General features: G+C 25.7%; 1 protein-coding gene across 1 annotated transcript; it reads right to left on the bottom strand.

Annotated features, from left to right (window-relative positions):
- Nucleotides 1-564: 564 nt before the first annotated feature.
- On the bottom strand, nt 565-15,797 carry LOC100207390 (26S proteasome non-ATPase regulatory subunit 8). The gene is made up of 9 exons (XM_065805507.1): nt 15,649-15,797; nt 10,920-10,989; nt 10,713-10,815; nt 9,560-9,653; nt 9,416-9,487; nt 4,643-4,669; nt 4,455-4,528; nt 4,248-4,359; nt 565-796 (listed from the first exon to the last, which is right to left on the bottom strand). The coding sequence occupies exons 1-9, from the start codon at nt 15,754-15,756 to the stop codon at nt 665-667; spliced, it is 792 nt and encodes a 263-aa protein (XP_065661579.1). The 5' UTR covers nt 15,757-15,797; the 3' UTR covers nt 565-664.
- Nucleotides 15,798-21,428: the final 5,631 nt, after the last annotated feature.

Below are 21,428 nucleotides of genomic sequence, written 5' to 3'. Positions count from 1 at the left end.
AATCTTTGGAATATTCTCTATAGTAGCTACCTTAGCGATTCAACAACTTCCAACTTTTCTTTTTAGAGATCCATTCTCCAATTTTATTGTAAGCAGTTGATCTGGGCAAACCTGATTCCATTAACTGCTTAGCAACAAACGCTTTACCTTTTCCTCAATTTTTTTGGAAAAAAATTTCCATAATTTTTTCGAGGTCCTTTACTTTGACCATTTTATTTTCAATATTTAAATAATATTTTTAACTTAATTAAATTAAATTTAAATAGATTATAAAATCCTCTTTCAAATAAGTATAAAGGTTTTTTGCGTGCATGAAATAAATTACATAGTAAATGCAATTAAAATTTGTCAGAAATTTTATTTATAGGGTGTTATTTTCATTAAACTTAACGCACTATTTTGATTTTTGCTTAACTTAAGACACTGCGAGGAAAACCTGCCAAAATTTAGTGTTGCAAAATTTAATGTTGCATAATTTATGGACAATCCCCAATTCAAGTCTGCATTTTACAATTTTTAAATTTAATATAAAAAGATTTATAAGTAAAAAAAACACACAAAAAATTTTGTAAACCCTATATCTTTGAAATAATAAAATATTTTTCATAAATGAAAATGAATAAATAGAGTAAAAGTTATTAGCCCAAACAATTGTGTTTTCCTGTTAAACAATTCTTTCTAATTCTTTCGCATAACCAAGAAATTGCTCAATTAACTTAACTGATGGTATTTCGTGGTTTGTTTGCTGCTTAGTTTCGAAAAAATAATTTTTAGATAAATCTTTTTCCCATTTTCGCTAAAAATAAAAAAGCTATTTCAAAAACATCCAAATAACAAAAAAATTGTGAAGTTTAATAAATAAATCTATTTAATAAAATATTTTTATGAAAGAAATTGCATTCTGAAAAACTCACACAAAAATCCCATTTCAGGCCTTGTTTTAAATAAAAAATGCTTAATGCATAAGCTTAACGCAATATTTGACATCATAAAATTCTCTTCATTTTTTAAAGACATTAACTTTTCTAAATTACTGCAATAAAATTAATTACCATAAAATGAGTTAAATGTTATTTAACGGCTTTTTTATTATTACTATAAAGGAATGTTTTTTATTTTTATTTTTTAATATTATATAATCAAATTTAATATTGCATTTTAAAAAATGTTTGATATTAACAAATTTCTTTCTTTTCTCGACATTTGCATAAATGAATTAAAATATGTTAAATTTTTAAATTTTTAAAATGATTATTTCTAATTGCGGCTTTGCAACTACAAACAATTTTTTATTAAAAAAAAATTAGCGAGTAACAAAAAAAAAAATATGTTTATTTATTAAAAGTTTATTAGTTTATTATTTTATTATTAAAATTAAATTGCTGTATATATCATTTATTAAAAAATAATCGCAATGATTTAACTTGCGTTATAAAAAAAAAAAGTTTAACTTATGTTTTGTGCAAGTTTTTGATGCAGTTGTTTATTTAAAATTTAATCAAATCAGTGAATGTTAAAAGGGCAGAAGTCCAACAATCTAAACTTTCTGAAATTAAAGAAAAACTGCATTTTCCCCCATAGTAAATTTGTGTTAATAGTTTAATAATTTTTTTCTAAAGAGGATGTTTTTCACCTTCAAAAAAATTGTTTTTCACCATCAAAAAAATTATTAAAGCGTTAACAAAAATTTATTACAATGGGAAATGCAGTTTTTTTAGTTTCCCAAAAGTTTACATTGTTGGACTTCCGTCCTTTTAATATTCACCGATCCAATTGTGAGTAAAAAAAAAAATGTTTAGGAAGGAAAACCAAAAAAACAATTGCGATAAAAATGAGCTAACTTTTTTAAAGAACAAATAAAATTTCAATATTGAATAATATTTAGTAATATTTTTAAATAAATTTGACAGTTAAGCTAAACTCAAGCATTAACTTTAATTTTAATAAATTTAAATATATATTTTGAATCAAAATTAAATTATATGAAATTTGGATGATTTTAAATTGGGTTTTCTCAAAAACCACTTAATCAATTGTTATGATTATTTTTATAAAGATGCTAACATAATTAGTTTTCTTGTGTGTGAGTGTAGTTTTGCTTACTCCTCATTAGTTTTTGCAATGTTAGGTAAAGAGTCAGAAAATCGAAAATTTTTTTTGAAATTTTACATAGAAAATCCATCATTCTCATATTCCATGATTTTAAAGGCATCTAAAGTTCCAAAATCAACTGTTGAAATTTTTATAAAATGTTATAAGGAAAACAAAACTGTAAAATGAAATTGGAAAGTAGTGGAAAATCAATATTTATTTCCAAAAAGAAGGCAAAATCAATAGTCGACACAATTCATCAAAATCCAACTTAGTCACAACAAGATTTAGTTACAAAGTTTAAATTACAAGAAAAAAATACCAAAAAGGTCGCTTGATGGAGAAATCAAGGCAATTGGATGAGCTATAAACTTGCTTAAATTAATTACAAAAAAAATTTATGCACTTTAGGAGATGAAACTTACTGTAAAAAAGATCACTCAATGCTTCCACATAATCAATACTATTATCAGTCAAAATGTTATAAAGCTTCTGACAAATTTAAGAACATTTGAGTAAGAAAATCACTTTGAGTTCCTTGCATGGCAGGCAATTTGCAGTTGAGGTTTTAAAAGCTCTCCTTTCATAACAAATCAATCTTTGACACCAGATCTATATGAAAAGGAATGCTTGAAAAAATGACTTCTTCCTCTAATTAAAAAGTAAAAATAAACAACTTCTTCCACTAATTAAAAAGCCCAAATAATTAACATTATTTTGGCCAGATCTGGCATTGATCCACTATTCCAAAAAAGTAATTCAGTGGTATAAGAAAAAAAGATTTAATTTTGTTCCAAAGGGTACTAATCCACCCAACTGTCCTGAGCTATCGAATTGTACTGGGCAACTGTGAAGGGAATATTGAGGAAAAGAGGAAATGTGAAAATAGTGTTAAAAATTTCCGAGATTTATGGATTAATGCTACAAAAAAAGTGTAGCAAAGTAAAATTGTGGAGATGATGGAGGGTAATTTACAAAAAATTAAATTACTTGCACACCGTTAAGGTTTATTTATTTTTGTTGAAATAAAAATTTATTATGTAAGCATCATTATAAAAAGAAAATCATTACAATTGGTTAAGTTGTCTTTAAGAAAACTCAATTTAAAATCATCCAAATTTCAACCAATCATAGTGATACTTTTAAAATCAAAATTAAATTATATTTTTTTTATCAGAATAAATTTATATACTTTTATTAAATTAGTTTTAAATTAAATCATATATTTTTTATCAGAATTAAATTATGTTTTTATGATAAATGCTTTAAGCTTAAAAAATCAATCATTACAATAAAATTAACAAGTAAAATTTTTATTTTATTTGAGTTTTTCGTATTAGTAAATAGTGCTTATATTAAACATATTTGTCATTCAAACTTTTGTAACAAATATTTTTACATAAACATCATTCAAAAGTTAATGTGATTTTTTTAAAAATTAATTCTTTTATCTTACCGCTTATAGAATAATTTAAAAGTTAAAAAATGATAAAAAGTCGCTTAACCGAAATCGCTTACTGTTTACGTAAAATCACTCTACGCATAACACTTAGAACAAGGCCTGCTTAAACGCTTAAAACAATGCCTTAAAAACTTAAAACAAGGGCTGCATTTGATACACACAAAAACCCCATTTGATACATCAAATAATTAATCATTGCATAAATACAAAAAATAAAACATTGCATAAAAATGTTTAATAAGGAAAATACACAATAAATAACAATAAAGCAACTTGTGAATTGATAAACATTTATACTTAAATTTCTTAGCCTTAATAATACAAATTAAGGATTTAGGTTTATATTGGTTTAATAGAGACCAAATTACAAAAAAAAAAAAAAATCTTTGTCCAGCAAAAGAATGTCAACCTTCAACCAACAAAAATAAATCAACCCTTGTCCAACAAAAAAAACAACATCCAAAAAAATAAAAAATAGTAAAGTTCCTTAAAATTAATTGCACTTTAAGATGCTCTTAAAAAAAGTACATATAGAGATTTTTAATCAAAGTTTGACTTTAAAATAAATACAAAAAAGATTCAGTGTAATGTACAATCATGATTTTGCAATTAGTCTAACAGTTGTAATTTTTAACGAAATAAGAAAATTACTAACATAATAAGAAACAAACATTTCAGAACAAAAAACCCTTACTGTGGCAGCATAATTTGTTAAATCAACTTCTTTATCGAAGAAAAGCATTCTGCAAGCTTCTTTTGTAGAAATATGACTATATGATTTTTCAATACAGGCAGCTACTTCATCCCTTTATTTAATAATTTTAAAATTTTAAAATGGTTTAAACAACTACTTAACTGATTTTTCATTTAATTTTTATAATAATTAAAAATAAATAAATACCTTAATGTATCCAAAAGAATGTTAATAAAAAAATGATAACTTTCAGCAGGTACATTGCCTTTGCTTAAAAACACCTGTTAAAGATAATTACAATAATTATAATTTTATGAATTTATAATTATTAATTTTATAATAATATAACTATAATTTTAACTAAAATAATAGTCTTTAGTTACTAAGCAACATACCTTATTATAGTTGCCCTCCATCAAGTACTAAATAAAAAAAGTAGCAACATTTATATATAAAGAAATATGAGCTAAATTCATATTGATTGATATATAGATGCATAAAACATGCATCTATATACAAATACATAACACTTGAAATGTCACTGACGTGATGATACATTTCGAACTGTATGACACATTTCAAACTGTATGACACATTTTGAACTGTAATAGTCTGTCACACAAACGTCAACTAAGGATCTAGATAGACAAATACCATTCTGTGGTACAAAACACCAGCCAGTAATAATAACAAACGAGCAAGAAAACCATTAGATTAAATTGAAAATATTTAAACTTGATAAATCACTTTTCAATCATAAATATCACACTGAATGAGATGTTTTACAATAAATACCTCTGAATTAACGTTGAGGTGAACTACGATCAATTGGCTTGAAAAATTATGTAGCAAAAATAATGGATTAGCAACTTGGATTGTAAAAAATATTTTGCTTAACTTTAATTTAACAAGGCAGATTTTTTTTGGAACACTATTGTATGGTTTGATGAGTTTTTGAATTCATAAATTTTAAAAAGCAAATTTAAACTCACAAATGGTTCAGAATAAAGTTCTGGATAAAATACACCTGCATACAAACTAATGTATGTAACATAAAGAGTTGCTAATGGTACAAGGTTGTTTTTTGGTTAAGCCAATATTTTGGATGAAAATATTAAAAGAAAACTGATTCATACTGACAATGGCTATTAAAAGTTTCATAAAAGATTACTTAAAGTGTAAATATTTATTGTAGTTTAAATTATTTATCTCCTTATATTATTAGCTTTATTTATCATACCTGCTAAACTTTTCAGAATTAAAAAAAGATGGTCATTATTTAGAATTCTTTTCTGTTATACAGAAATGAGCATTTGAACCTTAAAAAATATAACCCTAGCTGGGAATGAAATAACTCAATTTTATACCTTATCCAGCAAAAAAAGATAAGAACTTTTAATTTTTGTGGTCCAATTCATTTGATACACCTCTTTTTGCAGTTTTTTCATAAAAATAAAATACTGAATTGTTTGCAAATGTTAAGCATTCTAGCTGTACTCGGTTTTAAAGGTGTAATCTTGCTAAATTCAGACCCTAACTATATACACACACGCGCACATGCATAAGTGCACACACATATATATATATTCATTATTAGGATGTCAGCTAAGAAAATTTTATACAGCATTTTCGCGAAATTGGGAATTTAGATGTGCAAAGAAAAAAAAAGGTTATTGTTTCTGACCTTTAAAAAGTTTAAAGCAACCCATGGCTCGTGCAGGAATATTTTTATATTTTGTAAATATTAAATTGTATTTATTCAGCTTGTTTCATTGTGAGCAATCTTCATAACTTTTTTCATACTTAAATTGTTTCTACTCTTTGTGTGATAGAAAGAAAACAAGAATGAAAGACAATTGTTTATTATTAAAATTAAAGAAAATGAATTTGATACTTTGATCTATTTTAATTATGTACATCTTTTAATTATGTACATCTTTTAATTTATTGATCTATTTTAATTATGTACATCTTTTTAAATGATTATTTACATATATTGTCTTCTTTTATATTTATTTTCATTTGTAAATTATAAATATAAAAAAAACAACCTAATAGTATTAAATTTGTAACAAAACTTATTTTTACAGTTTCCATGATCCTCTTGTAACTTTTTAAATAGCTGAAACAAATTTTCAAAACTAAAAGTCTTAAAATACTGAAAAAAAAAATTGAACTATTTTCAATAGATGTTCGTATTTTTGTTTACCTAATTTTATATTATAATTTTTATCATTAAATAAACTTTTATGTGTAAATTTTAAATAAATTTATAGTGATTTAAAATTGCATTAAATTTGATATTTAAGCCTTTAAAACGTCATCAGCGGTAAAACTTATTTAAATCGATAGCTTTTAAATGTGAAAGTTTTCAATAGCTAGATAACTATTAAACAAGACACTTGCTTGGCTCTCCAATTTCAGTCGCATAGAATGTTAATTAAAAGAACCTCATTGCAAAATGCTATTTTAGAATTGATTTAAATAAGCAATAAAGGCATATAAGGGGCAGAGTGAGACTCGCTCACCACATGAGGGCAGCGAATAAATTTGGTCAACACAATTAAATATCTAGCATATTAGGTATTTATTTAAAAAAAATTTAATAAATACCTAATGATAAATTTTGTATTTTTAAGTTAAAATTTTTTTTTTTTTTAAACTTAAAAATACAAAATTTAAGTAAACTTTGTATTTGCAAATTAAAAAAATTAGTTTTTTAATACGTATTTATAAATATTTTTTTTGTAAATTAAACTTTTGCATTTGTAAATAAAATAGAAAAATATTATAAAAATTTATGTATATTAAATTATCTTTTTTGTGTGTTTTACAGAAAAATAACATAAATGATACATTTCATAGCAAATTTCGTTTTTGATTTTTTTGTTGTTGTTATTACGGTGTACTTTAACAGCAAATTTAGTTTACTGAAAGTTAATTAATCCTTTAATATAAAAACATTGATAACTTATTTTAATATTTTAAAATTATTTATTAATATGCAAAGATTTCTTTAATTTTTCTAACTTAAGATAAACAGTAAAACTGTAAATTAAAAAAAAAAAAAAAAAATGTAAATAAAGACATTTTGAGTAATAAGAATAAATAAAATACTTTATTGAACATATTAAAAAATCTAAACTATAAAATAACTGACATCAATTAAAAATAAAAGTTTTTTTTAACTTTTAAATGAACAATTTTGCTTGTTAATGACAACGCCTTTTCTCTTATGAAAATAAAAATTGATCAACTTAACTTATTTCTTCGTTGTGCGTACTATTACAATTTCTATATCGTGTAGAAATCATAATTAGTACGCACGCTAGACACGATTTCTACATCATGTCTAGCGTGACACCTTAAATCTAAGCCTGATAAAACTTTTTTTTTTCCCTATGATTTTTTATAGGCTTGGGTTATCAAGGTAAGCTGTTGCTTTTTTATTTAGTTAAGCACTTTACTTCAAAGTATTTAAAATATTTCAGAAGTTAAAAAAAAGGATTTCAGGAGTTCAAAAGACATAGCTTCAAGACTAATAAAAACATATCTAAAAAGCAGCAAAAAAAAATTTAAGGAGTTCAAAAAACATAGTTTTATGAAATAAAAGAATTTCAGGAGATCAAAAAACATACTTTCAAGACTATATAAAGCCTGTTCACGAAATAAATGTGTAAGTAGGAAAACAACTAAAAAAAAGTACTCCTCAATTTTTATTTCGAACCAACTAATAATTTTACGACAATAATATAAGAAGATCAAACATTAAAAAAAATTAATTATTTCTGTGGGAATCTAATAAAATTTCGAGCTTTTGCTTTAGTGGTACCCATAAGCTTGCGCACAGAATAAGAATCAAAACTATTTGATGCTATTTTAAATGATATTTTAATATCTTTGATGTTTCTGCAAAGCTTTTTCGTTTTTTTCATTTTTCTTTTAATAATAGCCCAGTACTTTTCAATAACTCTTAATTCTGGGCAGTTTGGAGGATTTTCTGTTTTAGGCACAAATTTCACATTATTCTTTTTATACCATTCCATAGCTAGTTTACAATAATGAATTGAAGCTAAATCAGGCCAGAACACAGGTCTGTTATTGTGTGATTTAATGAGAGGTAAAAGGCATTTTTGTAAACATTCTTTAACATATATTTGACCAGAAAGTGTGGACTGAGAAATATAAGGTGCTGATTTGTTGCCACAACTGCAGATAGCTTGCCAAATCAAAGCTTTTTTAGCGAACTTGTCATTTTTGTGTATTTAAATTTCTTATCTGCTTTTCCTCTATATTTGGCAATATAATTAACAGCACCAGTAATTTGTTGATGATTGTACTTGATATAAGTTTCATCGTCTTCAATAATAAAGAAATTTTTAGAAATAAATTGTCATACAACTTTCTGCCACGGGTTCTTGCACTTTTTTGTTGAGTTTCAGAACGATTGGGCACTTTTTGTGCTTTGAAAGAATGAAAACCATGTTTGTTTCTAACTTTTGCAACAAAACTATGAGAAAATCCATATATTTTTATGCATTCCCTTAGTGAAAGGCTTGGGTTATTCTTAAAACTGTTAACCAGTTTTCTAACTAGTTTTATATCTTTAAAACCTTCCTTTCTTTCACCATCAGATTTGCGTTTGATTAATTTTGTTTGAGAAAAATGTTGAATAACACAACTAACGGTGTATGAATGTATTTGCAACAATTTTGCCATCGAATTGTAGCTACTATTAGGATTTTGTAAATATTTGTGCATAATTTTTCCTCTTACGTCTTCTTCTTTTGTCATTTTTAAAACTAATTTCAAGTTAAATCCAAAAACTAAAATATTTTTGAAACCATAACACGTTGTAAACAAAATACAAAACAATTAAAAAGATTTTGATACAACCACTGAAAAAAAAAGACGTGCTTATTCTTTCACATTTATTTCATGTACACGCTTTATATATATATATATATATATATATATTATATATATATATATATATATATATATATATATATATAAATATATATATATATATGTAAATATATATATATATATATATAAATATATATATATATATAATATATATATATATATATATATATATATATATATATATATATATATATATATATATATATATATATATATATATATATAAAGCAACAACATACCTGCTCAAGTTGAACTGGACATTTTAAATAAACATTGTCATAAAGTTCTTTTGCTGGTAATAATTCTAGTTCCTGATAAAAACAAGATAATATTTATCTCTTTGAAAATAATTTGAAAATTTGAAAAAAAAAATAAATCCTTACTGTATGAAACTCAGCAAGTCGATTTTGTGCCAGGAATCTCATCAGATTAAGTCCAAGTAACTGATACATGTAGGGTGACTGGGGTACAATTCCACTAAAAATATAATCATATATAAATATACCTGTATATTAAAAGTCTTCAAAATTACCTATAAAAAGCATTAGGATGCTTCAATGTAACTCCAGGTTATATCTACTAAAGTCTTTTTCTAAGAGGCCTCCTGCAAGACAGTAATTCGATGCAGTTAACACCTGTCCAAGATGAGTATTTTCATTGAGACACCTTTGCCTTTACTCAAGCAAGATCCCAGGCACGGGATTTTCAAGTCGAAGTTTGCTTCTGCTAACCTTTGCCTAAAAAGCACATCCTACAAGGCAGCAAAGCATGGGATAGATAGTACTGGGTTACACTATATTAGTAGCAGGGTGATCGTGACGATTATGAACCTGAACTGACCTGGAATAATTAAAAGGAGCTACTTCCTGCAAACAGTACCTTATAACATTAGGCATGATGTTTTGGAAATGCATTAGAAAAAATATTACATCTAACAAAATACTAAAGAATAAGGTGAGCATTGATTTATAGTTAGAGTAATTACTTAGTTAATGAGCTCACAATGCATCAAAACAAATTTAAACATCTAAACAGAACATTGTATTTGCAAAGAAAATTTTTTATAAAAAATTCCACAATTAATAAATGCCCCCTCCGTGAATTAAGCACCTAAGAGTATGTAAGAAATGTAACATAATGTAATATAATATAATGATAAAACAGGCTCATTTATAAGTAAATTAAATAGATCGGGATACCGCTATTATTTGCACTAACAATCAGAACATGGTATAAAATCAGTTGAAAATAACAAAATATGAAACTTTGGTTCCCTTAAAATATCCTCACATATCCCCTCTCCCCCCAAATTTTTTATATATTTATTACTATGACTTTTGAGCCACTTATTTGCAATATTATTATGTTTCATGAAAAAAGTTTGGATATGTACTTACATCAACTAAGGATTTAAGATTGGGAAAACAAAAAAATTTTTCATGTTTTTCAGTGTTCTTTTTCTTTTTTATCTGTTAAAGTTAAAGGTTGACATTGATCAACTGTCAAAATTACTATATAAACCAGACTTTTATTTACCTAAAATCAAAATAATAGCATTTTAACTGTGACATATAACGTTCAAATGAAGGTATATCTTTTTTTGCTATGCTCCAATGCACTCCAATTTCTAATACATCTCCTAAAAAAAAAAGCTTCAAAAATATTATTCGTTATATTTGATTAATTAAATATTATTTAACAATTAAAAATAAAAAAAAGAAACAATATTTTTTGAAAACTAACGTGCTAAAATCAACTCTTGGTGCGATGGTACTACTCCTGTAGGCATAAATTGCAGCTCAGTCAAAGCAAGCTAAAAATATATAGATTGCATTTCAAACAAAGCAACAAGTAAGTCGTGATTAAAAAACTTTTAAATAATTTTAAATTTAGATACAAGTTTTATATAATTTAGTTAAATAATTTTTTTAATAAGAATTCTCTTGAATTCCTGAACTGGACCATACTCTTCATACTCATTCCAGTTAAACAGGTTAACCCATTATCAGACATTTAAATCATTCCAGCTTCCATTGCTTTAATTATATCACAATTAAACTCTTATGGCTTGTGGTCCAGACAACATTCCTGTCATAGTCTTACAAAAGTGTTCTCCAGAACTCTCTTCAAATCTCTTAAAACTTTTTAATAATTGATTGACTGAATCTTGTTTTCCTTCCTACTGAAAAATGGCATTTGTGGTTTAAATTTTTAAAAACTACAGATATTAGAGCTTGGCAAAAACCGAATATACTGAACATAATTACGTCTGTAAACTAAAGAAAATTTTTCATGCTTAAGCCAAAATAAAGAAACTAATTTTTTTCATTAATTATTAAACATTAATTTTTATTAATGTACATATCTTTTTTTTTATTTTTATTTATTTACATTTTTCCGATTTACAATATTAATATAAAATAGTTACATAACTATATTTACAATAAAGTTAACCCAAGCTTGTTAGCAATAAAAAGTTCACTGTTTTTAATAATAAATTAACAAAAGTAAAAATTTCGTGCAAATTTAATTTTTAAATAAATTTTTTTTCGATCTTTAGCTTGCTATTTTATTTTATTTTCGATCTTTATCTAGCAATTTTTTTTACTTTATGAAAAAAAAAAAAAAATCAAGCGTAAACTTTTTCAGAAAGTTTTGTTTTTCTTTGTTTTCTTTTAGTTTTATTATTTTTATTTTAAGTTTTATTACTCTTTTTTCCTTTTTATTTGTGGCAACTCAATAACTTATTTTTTATTTTTATACTATTTATAACTGAATATACTATTCTCAACTGAAAATTATGAATGTGATCACATGAAAACTTTGTTTTACAAAAGCATAATGTAAAAGTATTGTAAATAATGTAAAAAAGATACAACGATTTATAATATTTAAAGTAATACTAAAGTCAAAAAAAAAAGAAAAAAAAATTGTTTTTGTTGTTTTTTATATTATTTTAATTTTTTTGTAATTGATTGATTAATAAAATAATTAACAACAATAACAAAAAATTAAACACAATTAAAAAAACAAAAACAAAAAAAAGTTGACAAAATACTTCAATTAGTGGTTTTTGTCTTTTTTGGATTATTTTGATTATTATAAGTATTTTAAAAGTTAAATATTGTTAAAGATAATGTCAGTATGTAATCTAATAATAACTGGTAGAAAAAATATGAAATAAATAAAACTAAATGCAATATCAAAGTGCTTTTCAAAAGCTTGTCACAACAAGAAATCTTCAAGCTATTTATCTATTTAGTAATGTATAATTGACAACTGGTTTTTCAGTTTTTTAGAAAGAAAAAAAAAAACGGTTTTTGGTTTTGAGAAAACTAAAAAAACCTGGTTTACTGGTTGCGGTTCCCAAGAAAATTGAAAATTTAGTTTTCAATTTTCTTGTTCTATGGCTGACTTGCTAACTGCTGTGACTGAAAGAAAAAAACTAATGAAGAAAATAAAATCCTTATGATAATTGATGACATTTTAGTTCTGTTAGTTACACCAACCCTCGGAATTAGGAAAAATGAGGTTGGCAATAATTTGCCGATCTCAATCTTTTAAGGTTGACAAAAAATTTTTTATACAAAGGTCTTACCATAAAACATAGAAACGAGGTCGGCAATTTTTTTCCGACCTCAAACACTTTCAGATCGGCAGTTAGGTCAGCATTGTCGAATGCTGACCCTAATTCCGAGGGTTGGTTACACTGTAATGCTTTGAATCATAAATGCATCAGAAAGTCAACTGTTAGTAACGTTTGTTTTTCTGATGTTTATTTAATCTAGCATTGTAATATTTTCTAAAAAAATTGTTAAAGTGATCCCTAAGTGCCAAAACATAATGTGTTTATATCATAAATAATCCTTGAAAAATAAGTTTCATGTTAATTAAACTTTACAGAACAAATTATTTCTTGAGAAATTAGCAAAAACTTTATAAATTTTAACACCACTATTTTTTCTCTTTTTTTTTAAATACTGGTCTGATTAATGCGCTTTTGTAGTTAATAAATGACGTCAATACAAAAACATTCTTTCAAATAACTTAAACTCAAGTTTATAAACATTATGTTTGGGTTTTTCTTTTTGCTATTAATTTTAATGTAGAAGAATGCCTTTATATACTTATATGTAACCTTTTGTAAAACATATAATAACTAAATAAAAATAACACGAAAAGTAAACACTTTAAAAGTCTAACTTATATTTTTTTATTTTAAAAACAAAACTAATATTAGTGCTATAAATATAAGATATGCAAATTTCAAAATTATACTCATAATTGTTAAAAACAAGTTCTGCTAATAAACATTTAAAACCAAAAATACTTTCTTTTTTTTTAAATTTATTTTGTAAGTTATAATTCAAATAAATTTGATTTCATAGAAATAAAAAAGGAAATATTTTTTTAGAAATAAAAATAAAACAAAGTAGAAAAGCGGTATTTTAATTACAACTTTTATTTTGTCAAAAGTCTCCAGTTGATGCACGAAACGTTTTTTTATAAAAGGGGGAAACGCATTCTAATAGTGTAATTATGTAAAACATTTAAAAAACTCTGTGTTAAGTACATTTAATATTCAACCCAGATATTTTTACAACGGAAAAAACTATGCAGATTCATGGAGTTTATATTAACCTCTCTACCAGAAGTATAATGGGAAAATAACAAATGTTTTTTGTTAATACCTCAATAAATAAATTGCTTTGGTATTTTCAATAAACTCAAAACTTATTTTCTAATGTTTATTTACAAAATAAACATAGTTTGTCTCAGCACTTGAGAATCCCTTTTAAAAAAAAGGTTTACTTGACCAAATTTAATTTTAGATCAATTTATTTAAACAATTGATCTTTTATAAATATATATTTAAGTCTATCTTAGATTGCTTTTTTATTAAAACGATTGACTATTTTATATTATTTTGTTTTGCGTTTGTCCCTATTTTCATATATAAAAAGTTTAATTAATATTTTTTTAATTTTTTTTTCTTATATGAAAAGTTAAAAAAATGAATCTGAAATAGTTGAAATTAATTGATATAACTAAAAGAGTTCCAAGCCAAAGAGCAAGTAATTATATGGAAAGGCATTTGCAATAAAAATTTGAATTTTTGAAACTTGGATTCAATACTTCTTTTTTTTTTAGTACTTTTAAAATTGTTTTTGTGTTATGTAGTTTAAGTTTGAACGAACAAATTTTTAAACTGTTTATCAAAATAGATTTTATCTAAGCTATTAGATACGCGTGTAAATATTATTTTTGCTTTGGCAAGGTCGTATTTTTTTACAAACTAAGTTAAAAACACAACTATAATATATATTTATACATTATATTATATTTATAATATATATCTAATAATATATACGCAACTATAATATATATATTTTTCAAGATACATAACATTTTTTTCAAGATACATAACATTTTGACCTATTGAGATAAAACATTGTCACCTATGGTATCTTTTTAAATGTTTTATGTTTATATATATAAATAACTGCACTGAGTGTTCACATTTTTATGTTTCACTGCATATAAGTAAATTGCACTGAATGTTACTTAAGCAATTTAACTACTTGTTTTATTACCCTTAAAAGTGTAATCAATCGAGACGTAGCGTAAAACATTTAAGAATTGAAACATAATTAAAATACATCTCAAATTTAAATTTTTTTACGTTACATTTTTTTTTTTTACCTCTTTAAATGTAACCAATTAAGGTTTAACGCAACCTTAAGTCTATATTTGAGATGTATTTTAGTTATGTCTCAAATCTAGACTTAGTTATATTACATTATGTCTCAATTGTTTACACTTTAAAAAATTAAAAAAAACAACAATTAAGACGTTAACATTGCGAATTGACACTTTATTTTTTTTTGTGACAAAGTAACCAATTGAGATAAAGCTTGTTACAATGCAAATAAAATAAAATATACTAAATAGCAATACAGCAATGATAAACAAACATTAATCAAGATATTTACCTAATAAAAATTAGATAATGCAACCTTGTTCACTTTAAAAAGTTATAGGGGCATGCTGTCAAAATGCATATGGGAATTGAAAAATAAAAATATTGATGATTTCATATTAAATTGGTCCATTCTTAAAACAGCACCTACCTATAGTAATATTCCAAAAACGCATACTATGCCTACAAGAAAACTTTGAAATAATTACACATGCGAACCAAGAATGTTTATTAAGCAAAAAAATGGAATTGATTTCTAAAATAAATTTCTTCTAAAAAACTATAAAAATAAGTGAGCTCAATAAAGAATTATATTACACCCACGCTTTTAAAAAATTATTGAAAAAAAAAAAAAATATTAATATGCCATTAATCATATGTCAAATAAACATAAAAACCAATGTCATTAATAACATACACACAAATTTTTTGTAAGTTATTAATGAGATACAAAAAATTAACTTTTTAAAATATAAACTAAATTATTTTTACCTTCATACTTGTTAAAAGTTTACCAACTTTGTCAAGATTTACAGGCTTTTCTGCCCATTCTTTTATTAAACTCTGATACATTGGTAGGACAGGACCTATAGTTGTCATTTATAACTTTTCTAAAAATATAAAAAGTAGTATTTTTCACTATAATATTGTAGTATAAATAAACTATTTTTTGATCAAAATTATTATTATTTTGAAGAAATGTAAGAGCTTTTTTTATGCTTTCAATATAAACATTTTCTTACAGACTAAAGACAAACATATTTTCAGGCATAATATGCACATATATGTATGTATGTTAGGTGTAATATGCACATATATGTACGTATGTATGTTAGGTGTAATATGCACATATATGTATGTACTGCTGGTATCAGTAAAAGAATTTTAAAAACAAACTTATACTTGGTGCACTCAAAAAAACATTCAAGAAATGGAATCCTAAAGTTTTAAATTTTATAGACAGTTAACACCTATGTTACACCCTATATTAGAATTTTGGGCTACAGTATGGAATCAATGTTTAAATATGTACTTCAAATATTAGAAAAAGATTTACATATTATATATAATTTTTTTGTGACAAAAATTAAAATTAGCACCACAATTATAAAGCATCAACCACCAGCCTCCTAAAATAGGTATAACCAAACACTCAAAAAGGAGAAAAATAATTAGTTGATAAATATTATTAGAAATATGTAAAGTTGTTGAAATTAGATAAATGTAGTTTGAAAATTGTTAAAGCATACTATTTGTCCTCTTTGGGTCTAACTTGTATTATTCATAAGTGATAAACTTTTTTTAACAGAATTACGCTATTTTAAAAATTGATTTTAATTTAAAAATTGTGACTAAATTCAAAAAATAAGTATAATAAAATAAATAATTACAATTGAATAATCAGACATTTTTCAGTCTACTATAGCAGAGTATTAACAGACTTAAAAAGCTTTTAAAAATCTATAGCAGTATAAGCTATACTAATCAATTATCTGTTATGCATATCTAAACTGTATACTTTATCTAAACTGTATCTATGTACCTAAACTTATCTATGTACCTAAGCTACTTTTATGGCCGGCAGAAAAATGCTTACGCGATTTTCCGTTATTATATACGAAAGTTTCTTCCTTAATTATTCTTGGTTAGACAGAAGAATTCCGTTAACTAGGACCCCGGATAAGTCGGACATTTACTAACTTGTACTGTTTATTGGGGTCCCTTTCGCAAAAAAACTTCGCTTAACTAGGACTTTTATTTTGAATTGGATATAAGTGTGTATAATAACAAAACTTCCAGTATTTCTTTAAAAATTCCAAACTTTAAAAGCTCGAAAATAAAATACCTTTGCGTCAAATTTAACTAAACGTAACGAAAAATGTTCACTGATATCTTCGATTCAGTTAAACTTCGATTCAGTGCCGTAGCAAACCAAAACGACGCCCGGTGCAAGACTAAAATTTGACGCCCCCCTTAAAAGAAAAAAGGTCAAACTAATTTTAATTTTTATTAAACTTTAATAATAACAATGTTTCAATGTTTCCAAATGTCATTTTAAGTTTACTCTTCTGGCCTTCAATAATGCGAAATCATTTATAACATCATCATTATTAAGTGAATTTGTCAATGTTAATTCAATTGAGATGATAAACAAATTTGAAAATCTGCCTTGGCCCATTGAAGACCTTAAATAGTTTTGTATTTTTTAGATTATCCATTAAAGATTCTGCTTGAAATTTGAAACTTTCCACTTAAGAAATTAATTCATTTTTATCCACATCTTTGAGGTACATTTTTGCTAGATGCATTGCACTTTTTTTTTATTAATTCATAAAAACACATGACAAAGAATCTCCCCTGAGAAATTCAAAGACAAATGAAATTATAGATAATTTTTCAAAGCGCTATTTTAATTGTGTTGGGACTAAAACACTTTGTCTCTCAAATTCACTCTCAGGTTGAAGTAAGGAACTATCATCTTGTGACTCATTAAAACTCATGCGTTTTACTCTTCGCCTCCTCTTCAATGGAAAGTGTGAATCAATTCCAATTTTAGTTACCAGCATCCTGGCTGTTGCAAATGTTGAACTGATTCCCTTTTCTCTAAGTTTTTGAGTAGAATTGACTAAACTTTTCAGTCTTTTTGAGGCAACATCAACAGACATACTCTTTGATTGCAAGTTATTGTTTTCTCTGTCCATCAAAGTTAGAATCTTGCACCATACATCCAGAAAGCAGATAAACTCAAAATAAATTTGATATAAATTATATATCTTTTGCACCATATACTGTGTGTGGATTTAAACTGAAATCTTCACTAATATTTGGAAAAACTTGATTATGTCAATTTGATTGTACAACGGACAGACAGCTTCTTTCTTTGGAGACCATCTTGTATTACTGTGACCTTTTAATAAGATGGTAATATTTGTCATTAATTTATCCCATCTAATAGTTGAGCTTGAAAAATAGTGGTAATTAATTGTACGCGGCCAAAAAGGGATTACATTTTAGCAATTTTATTTTACATTAAAGTTCAAACTAATGTATACTATACATATAATTTATATTATATGTGTAGGTATAAATATAGTTTCCAAATTATGCAAAAATTTCTGCCCTGTGCGACCGCACCTCTCGCGAGCCCAATTCTACGGTTCTGCTTCGATAAAATATTATTTGTTAATGACTGTTATATTAAAAGTTCAAAAATATTTAAACCCATAAAAATCAATAAAAATTCGAAACTTAGAACGTTCGAAAATTAAATAAAAGTACATTTGCGTCAAATATAATTTAATAATCTAAACTTTTTCACTGATATCTTTGATTTGGTTTATCTTTAATTAAGTTTTATTTAATTAAAGATGAACCTAATTTCTTTTAGAATTATGTATTTTAAAAAATACATAATTTTAAAAGAACTCGACAAATGGAAATTATTTTTATCCATATGAAAGAAATATGGGATTCCAAAACAAACATTGTCTGGATGGTCAAAAACAAAAAAAACACAATATATTCAGAAGTCAAAAAAATGTGTGAGGATTTAAGCCTCCCTAAATGAGGATTTGGATAAAGCATGTTATATGTGGTTTTTAAACACCCGACATCAAAACATTCCTGTGTCATTCTCTCTCGGTAAGTATCGAAATCTTGGTAAGTCGGACATTTTCAAAGATATTCGACATAACGAAAGCTTTACTAAACTCGGACAATTGCTAAGTCGGACAATATATATTTACCCTAACAGACTCCGAGATTCAGAAAATGTTATAAATAAAGATACAAATTCGAGATTCAGAAAATGTTATAAATGAAGATACTCAGAGGCAATTTTAGGGAAGAGGGGAATTGCGGGAGGTGGAAAAAAATGATTTTGAAGTTATAGTCGGTTTTTGACAAATATAGTTGGATATTTAACACAATTTAGTCGAGTCAGTTTAAGTTTTTGGGCAGTTCAGTGTTGGAAAGCAAAGCAATAGTAAACAATTTTGGAAAATACTCTTGAAAAAAAATAATTCCTGAATGATCCTTTTTAAGTTTTATTTTTATCTTCTTTTATTCTTCCCTAATGTTAAACTATATTTGTTAGTTTGCATTTTTGAAATCGAGGTAATGCCGAGAAAGAGTCGCAGCACTTTTTGTATTAGGAAATGTGAACGAAAGTGTATGCAAAAATCTAACTTATGTAGACTTCAAATAATGTAATGTTAAAACATATTAAAACATACAAGTATATCAAGTTTTACAGTTACAGCATACAAGTATATCAAATTTTACAGTTTTACTTTTGCTTGAAAACTGCAGAACTTTGATTAATATAAATTTTTTTACCTTTTTATAAAGTGTTTTATTTCTTGAATAGTTTTAACATCTTCATCAAACATCATGCCTGTGTGGCCAAGTGGTTAGATTGTAAACTTTCAGAAGCAGAGCGTCGTGGTTTGAACTCTGGAACCTTTTTTTTTTTTTTAATTAATTTTTTATTATTCTAAAATACAAAATAAAACAGTTTTATAGATATAATATATCTAACATACTTTATGATATACATAAAATACTTTAAGATATTATACACTGTAACAAATGAAAGTGAGAAAATTTAAAAAAAAATGTGACCCATATTCCCAGTGACCCATATTCCCCGTGACCCATATCAGTTGAAATTTTATATTCTAAGCCTTGAATTTTGAAAACGCCGCAAGAAATATTACGCAACTCCCATTAAAAAGGACATTAAAAAGACGATTTTCTTTTTTAAAGCAAGAAGGTGAGACTTTTCTTTTGAAAAAGATAAACGGATTAAGATTTCTAATGAGTTCTAAGCATGCAAATAATGTGTGCATATTTATTTTTTTTTTGCTCTAAGAACAATATTTAAATAAGCAAAATTAAAATTTTTCTACCATTTATTAAAAAGAAATTAAAGTAAAGAAATAGAGGGTAGATAAATAGCTGAAAAAATATAAAAATAGAGGTAGGGGTCAAATAAACTCCCCTAGACCCGTCATGACGCGTCATGACAGCTAGTTATTATTATTGTTATATATATATATATATACCCTGGCGTAGAAACAGGGGGCGGAGGGGGTTTAGCCAGAATCAGAATTTGAGTAGAAAAAATTTTAATTTTTTCTACTCAAGTTCTGATTCTGGCTGCCTTAGTCCCTCTTAATTTTTATTTCGAACCCCCTTCCTTCCAATTTTCAAACCCGACGTCACGGGTTTCTAAGTGGAGAGGTACAATCGTCAATTTCTAAAAATAGTTCTATTAATATATACATATTAATAGTGCATATCAAATTGTGTCAATATCACAATATTAATTTGCTTGTTTATGAAATTTGTAATCAATGCAAAAATTTGCAACTGTTTTATACAAGAAATTGAGGATTATCTTTAGGGGTTTTAATGGGGCTCTAAAATAGTTATTAAAATGTAATATGAACAATTTTTACATTGTACACAAACACTAGAATGGGAAAAAGTAAATTTGAATGGTTTGGAAACTTTATATGCAAACATATATATATATATATATATATATATATATATATATATATATATATATATATATATATATATATATATATATATATATATATATATATATGCCAACCACTTCCAGTTTTTGTCAGATTTAACTAACCAGCTTTTACCGTCTTCATCATAATCTTCTTCAAAAGACCTCTCGTGCTTTTTTTCTTTTTCTACAACGCGATGAAGAAAATGCCCGAAATCATGTGACAAATTAAGAGATTGGCTCTATAGTTGCCGATGCAGTTGTAACTTTCTGGAACATGGCACGCATCAAGACAAAGACAAGATTTGGTGTTAGATCTTATGTGTTTTTGAAACTAGTAGAACTGCTAGTTAAAGAAAAGAATTCCAAAAGTGATGCCGGCGGAAGACGTATAACTTCTTGTCCAAGTTGGATAGTCTTTTTGATATTGGATCACCTGATGTCATACAGGAAATCGTGAAACTCAGGCTTTTTACAACCCAAAAGAAAAATGATGGTTAAAGAGATTAAAGTTCGAGCAGCCGTGGCGCAGTGGTTAGAGTTCTGGCTCAGAACCCAGAGGTCCGAGGTTCGACGCCAGCTCCAGCTCAACAAGCGACTTTGGTACGGAAGGAGGCGTGAACTTCCCGTTAAATGCTCTCCCGCGGTGCTCTGTGATAAGACCGTAAGGACTTCTGGGAGCACCTAAAATAACTACAAAAAAAAAAAAAAAAAAAAAAAGTAAAAATGCAAGAGGTTAGATAGG

This window comes from Hydra vulgaris, chromosome 09 (genome assembly GCF_038396675.1).
Source record: "Hydra vulgaris chromosome 09, alternate assembly HydraT2T_AEP".
Classification (NCBI taxonomy): Eukaryota; Metazoa; Cnidaria; class Hydrozoa; order Anthoathecata; family Hydridae; genus Hydra; species Hydra vulgaris.
This window is presented reverse-complemented; position numbering and strand designations above follow the sequence as displayed.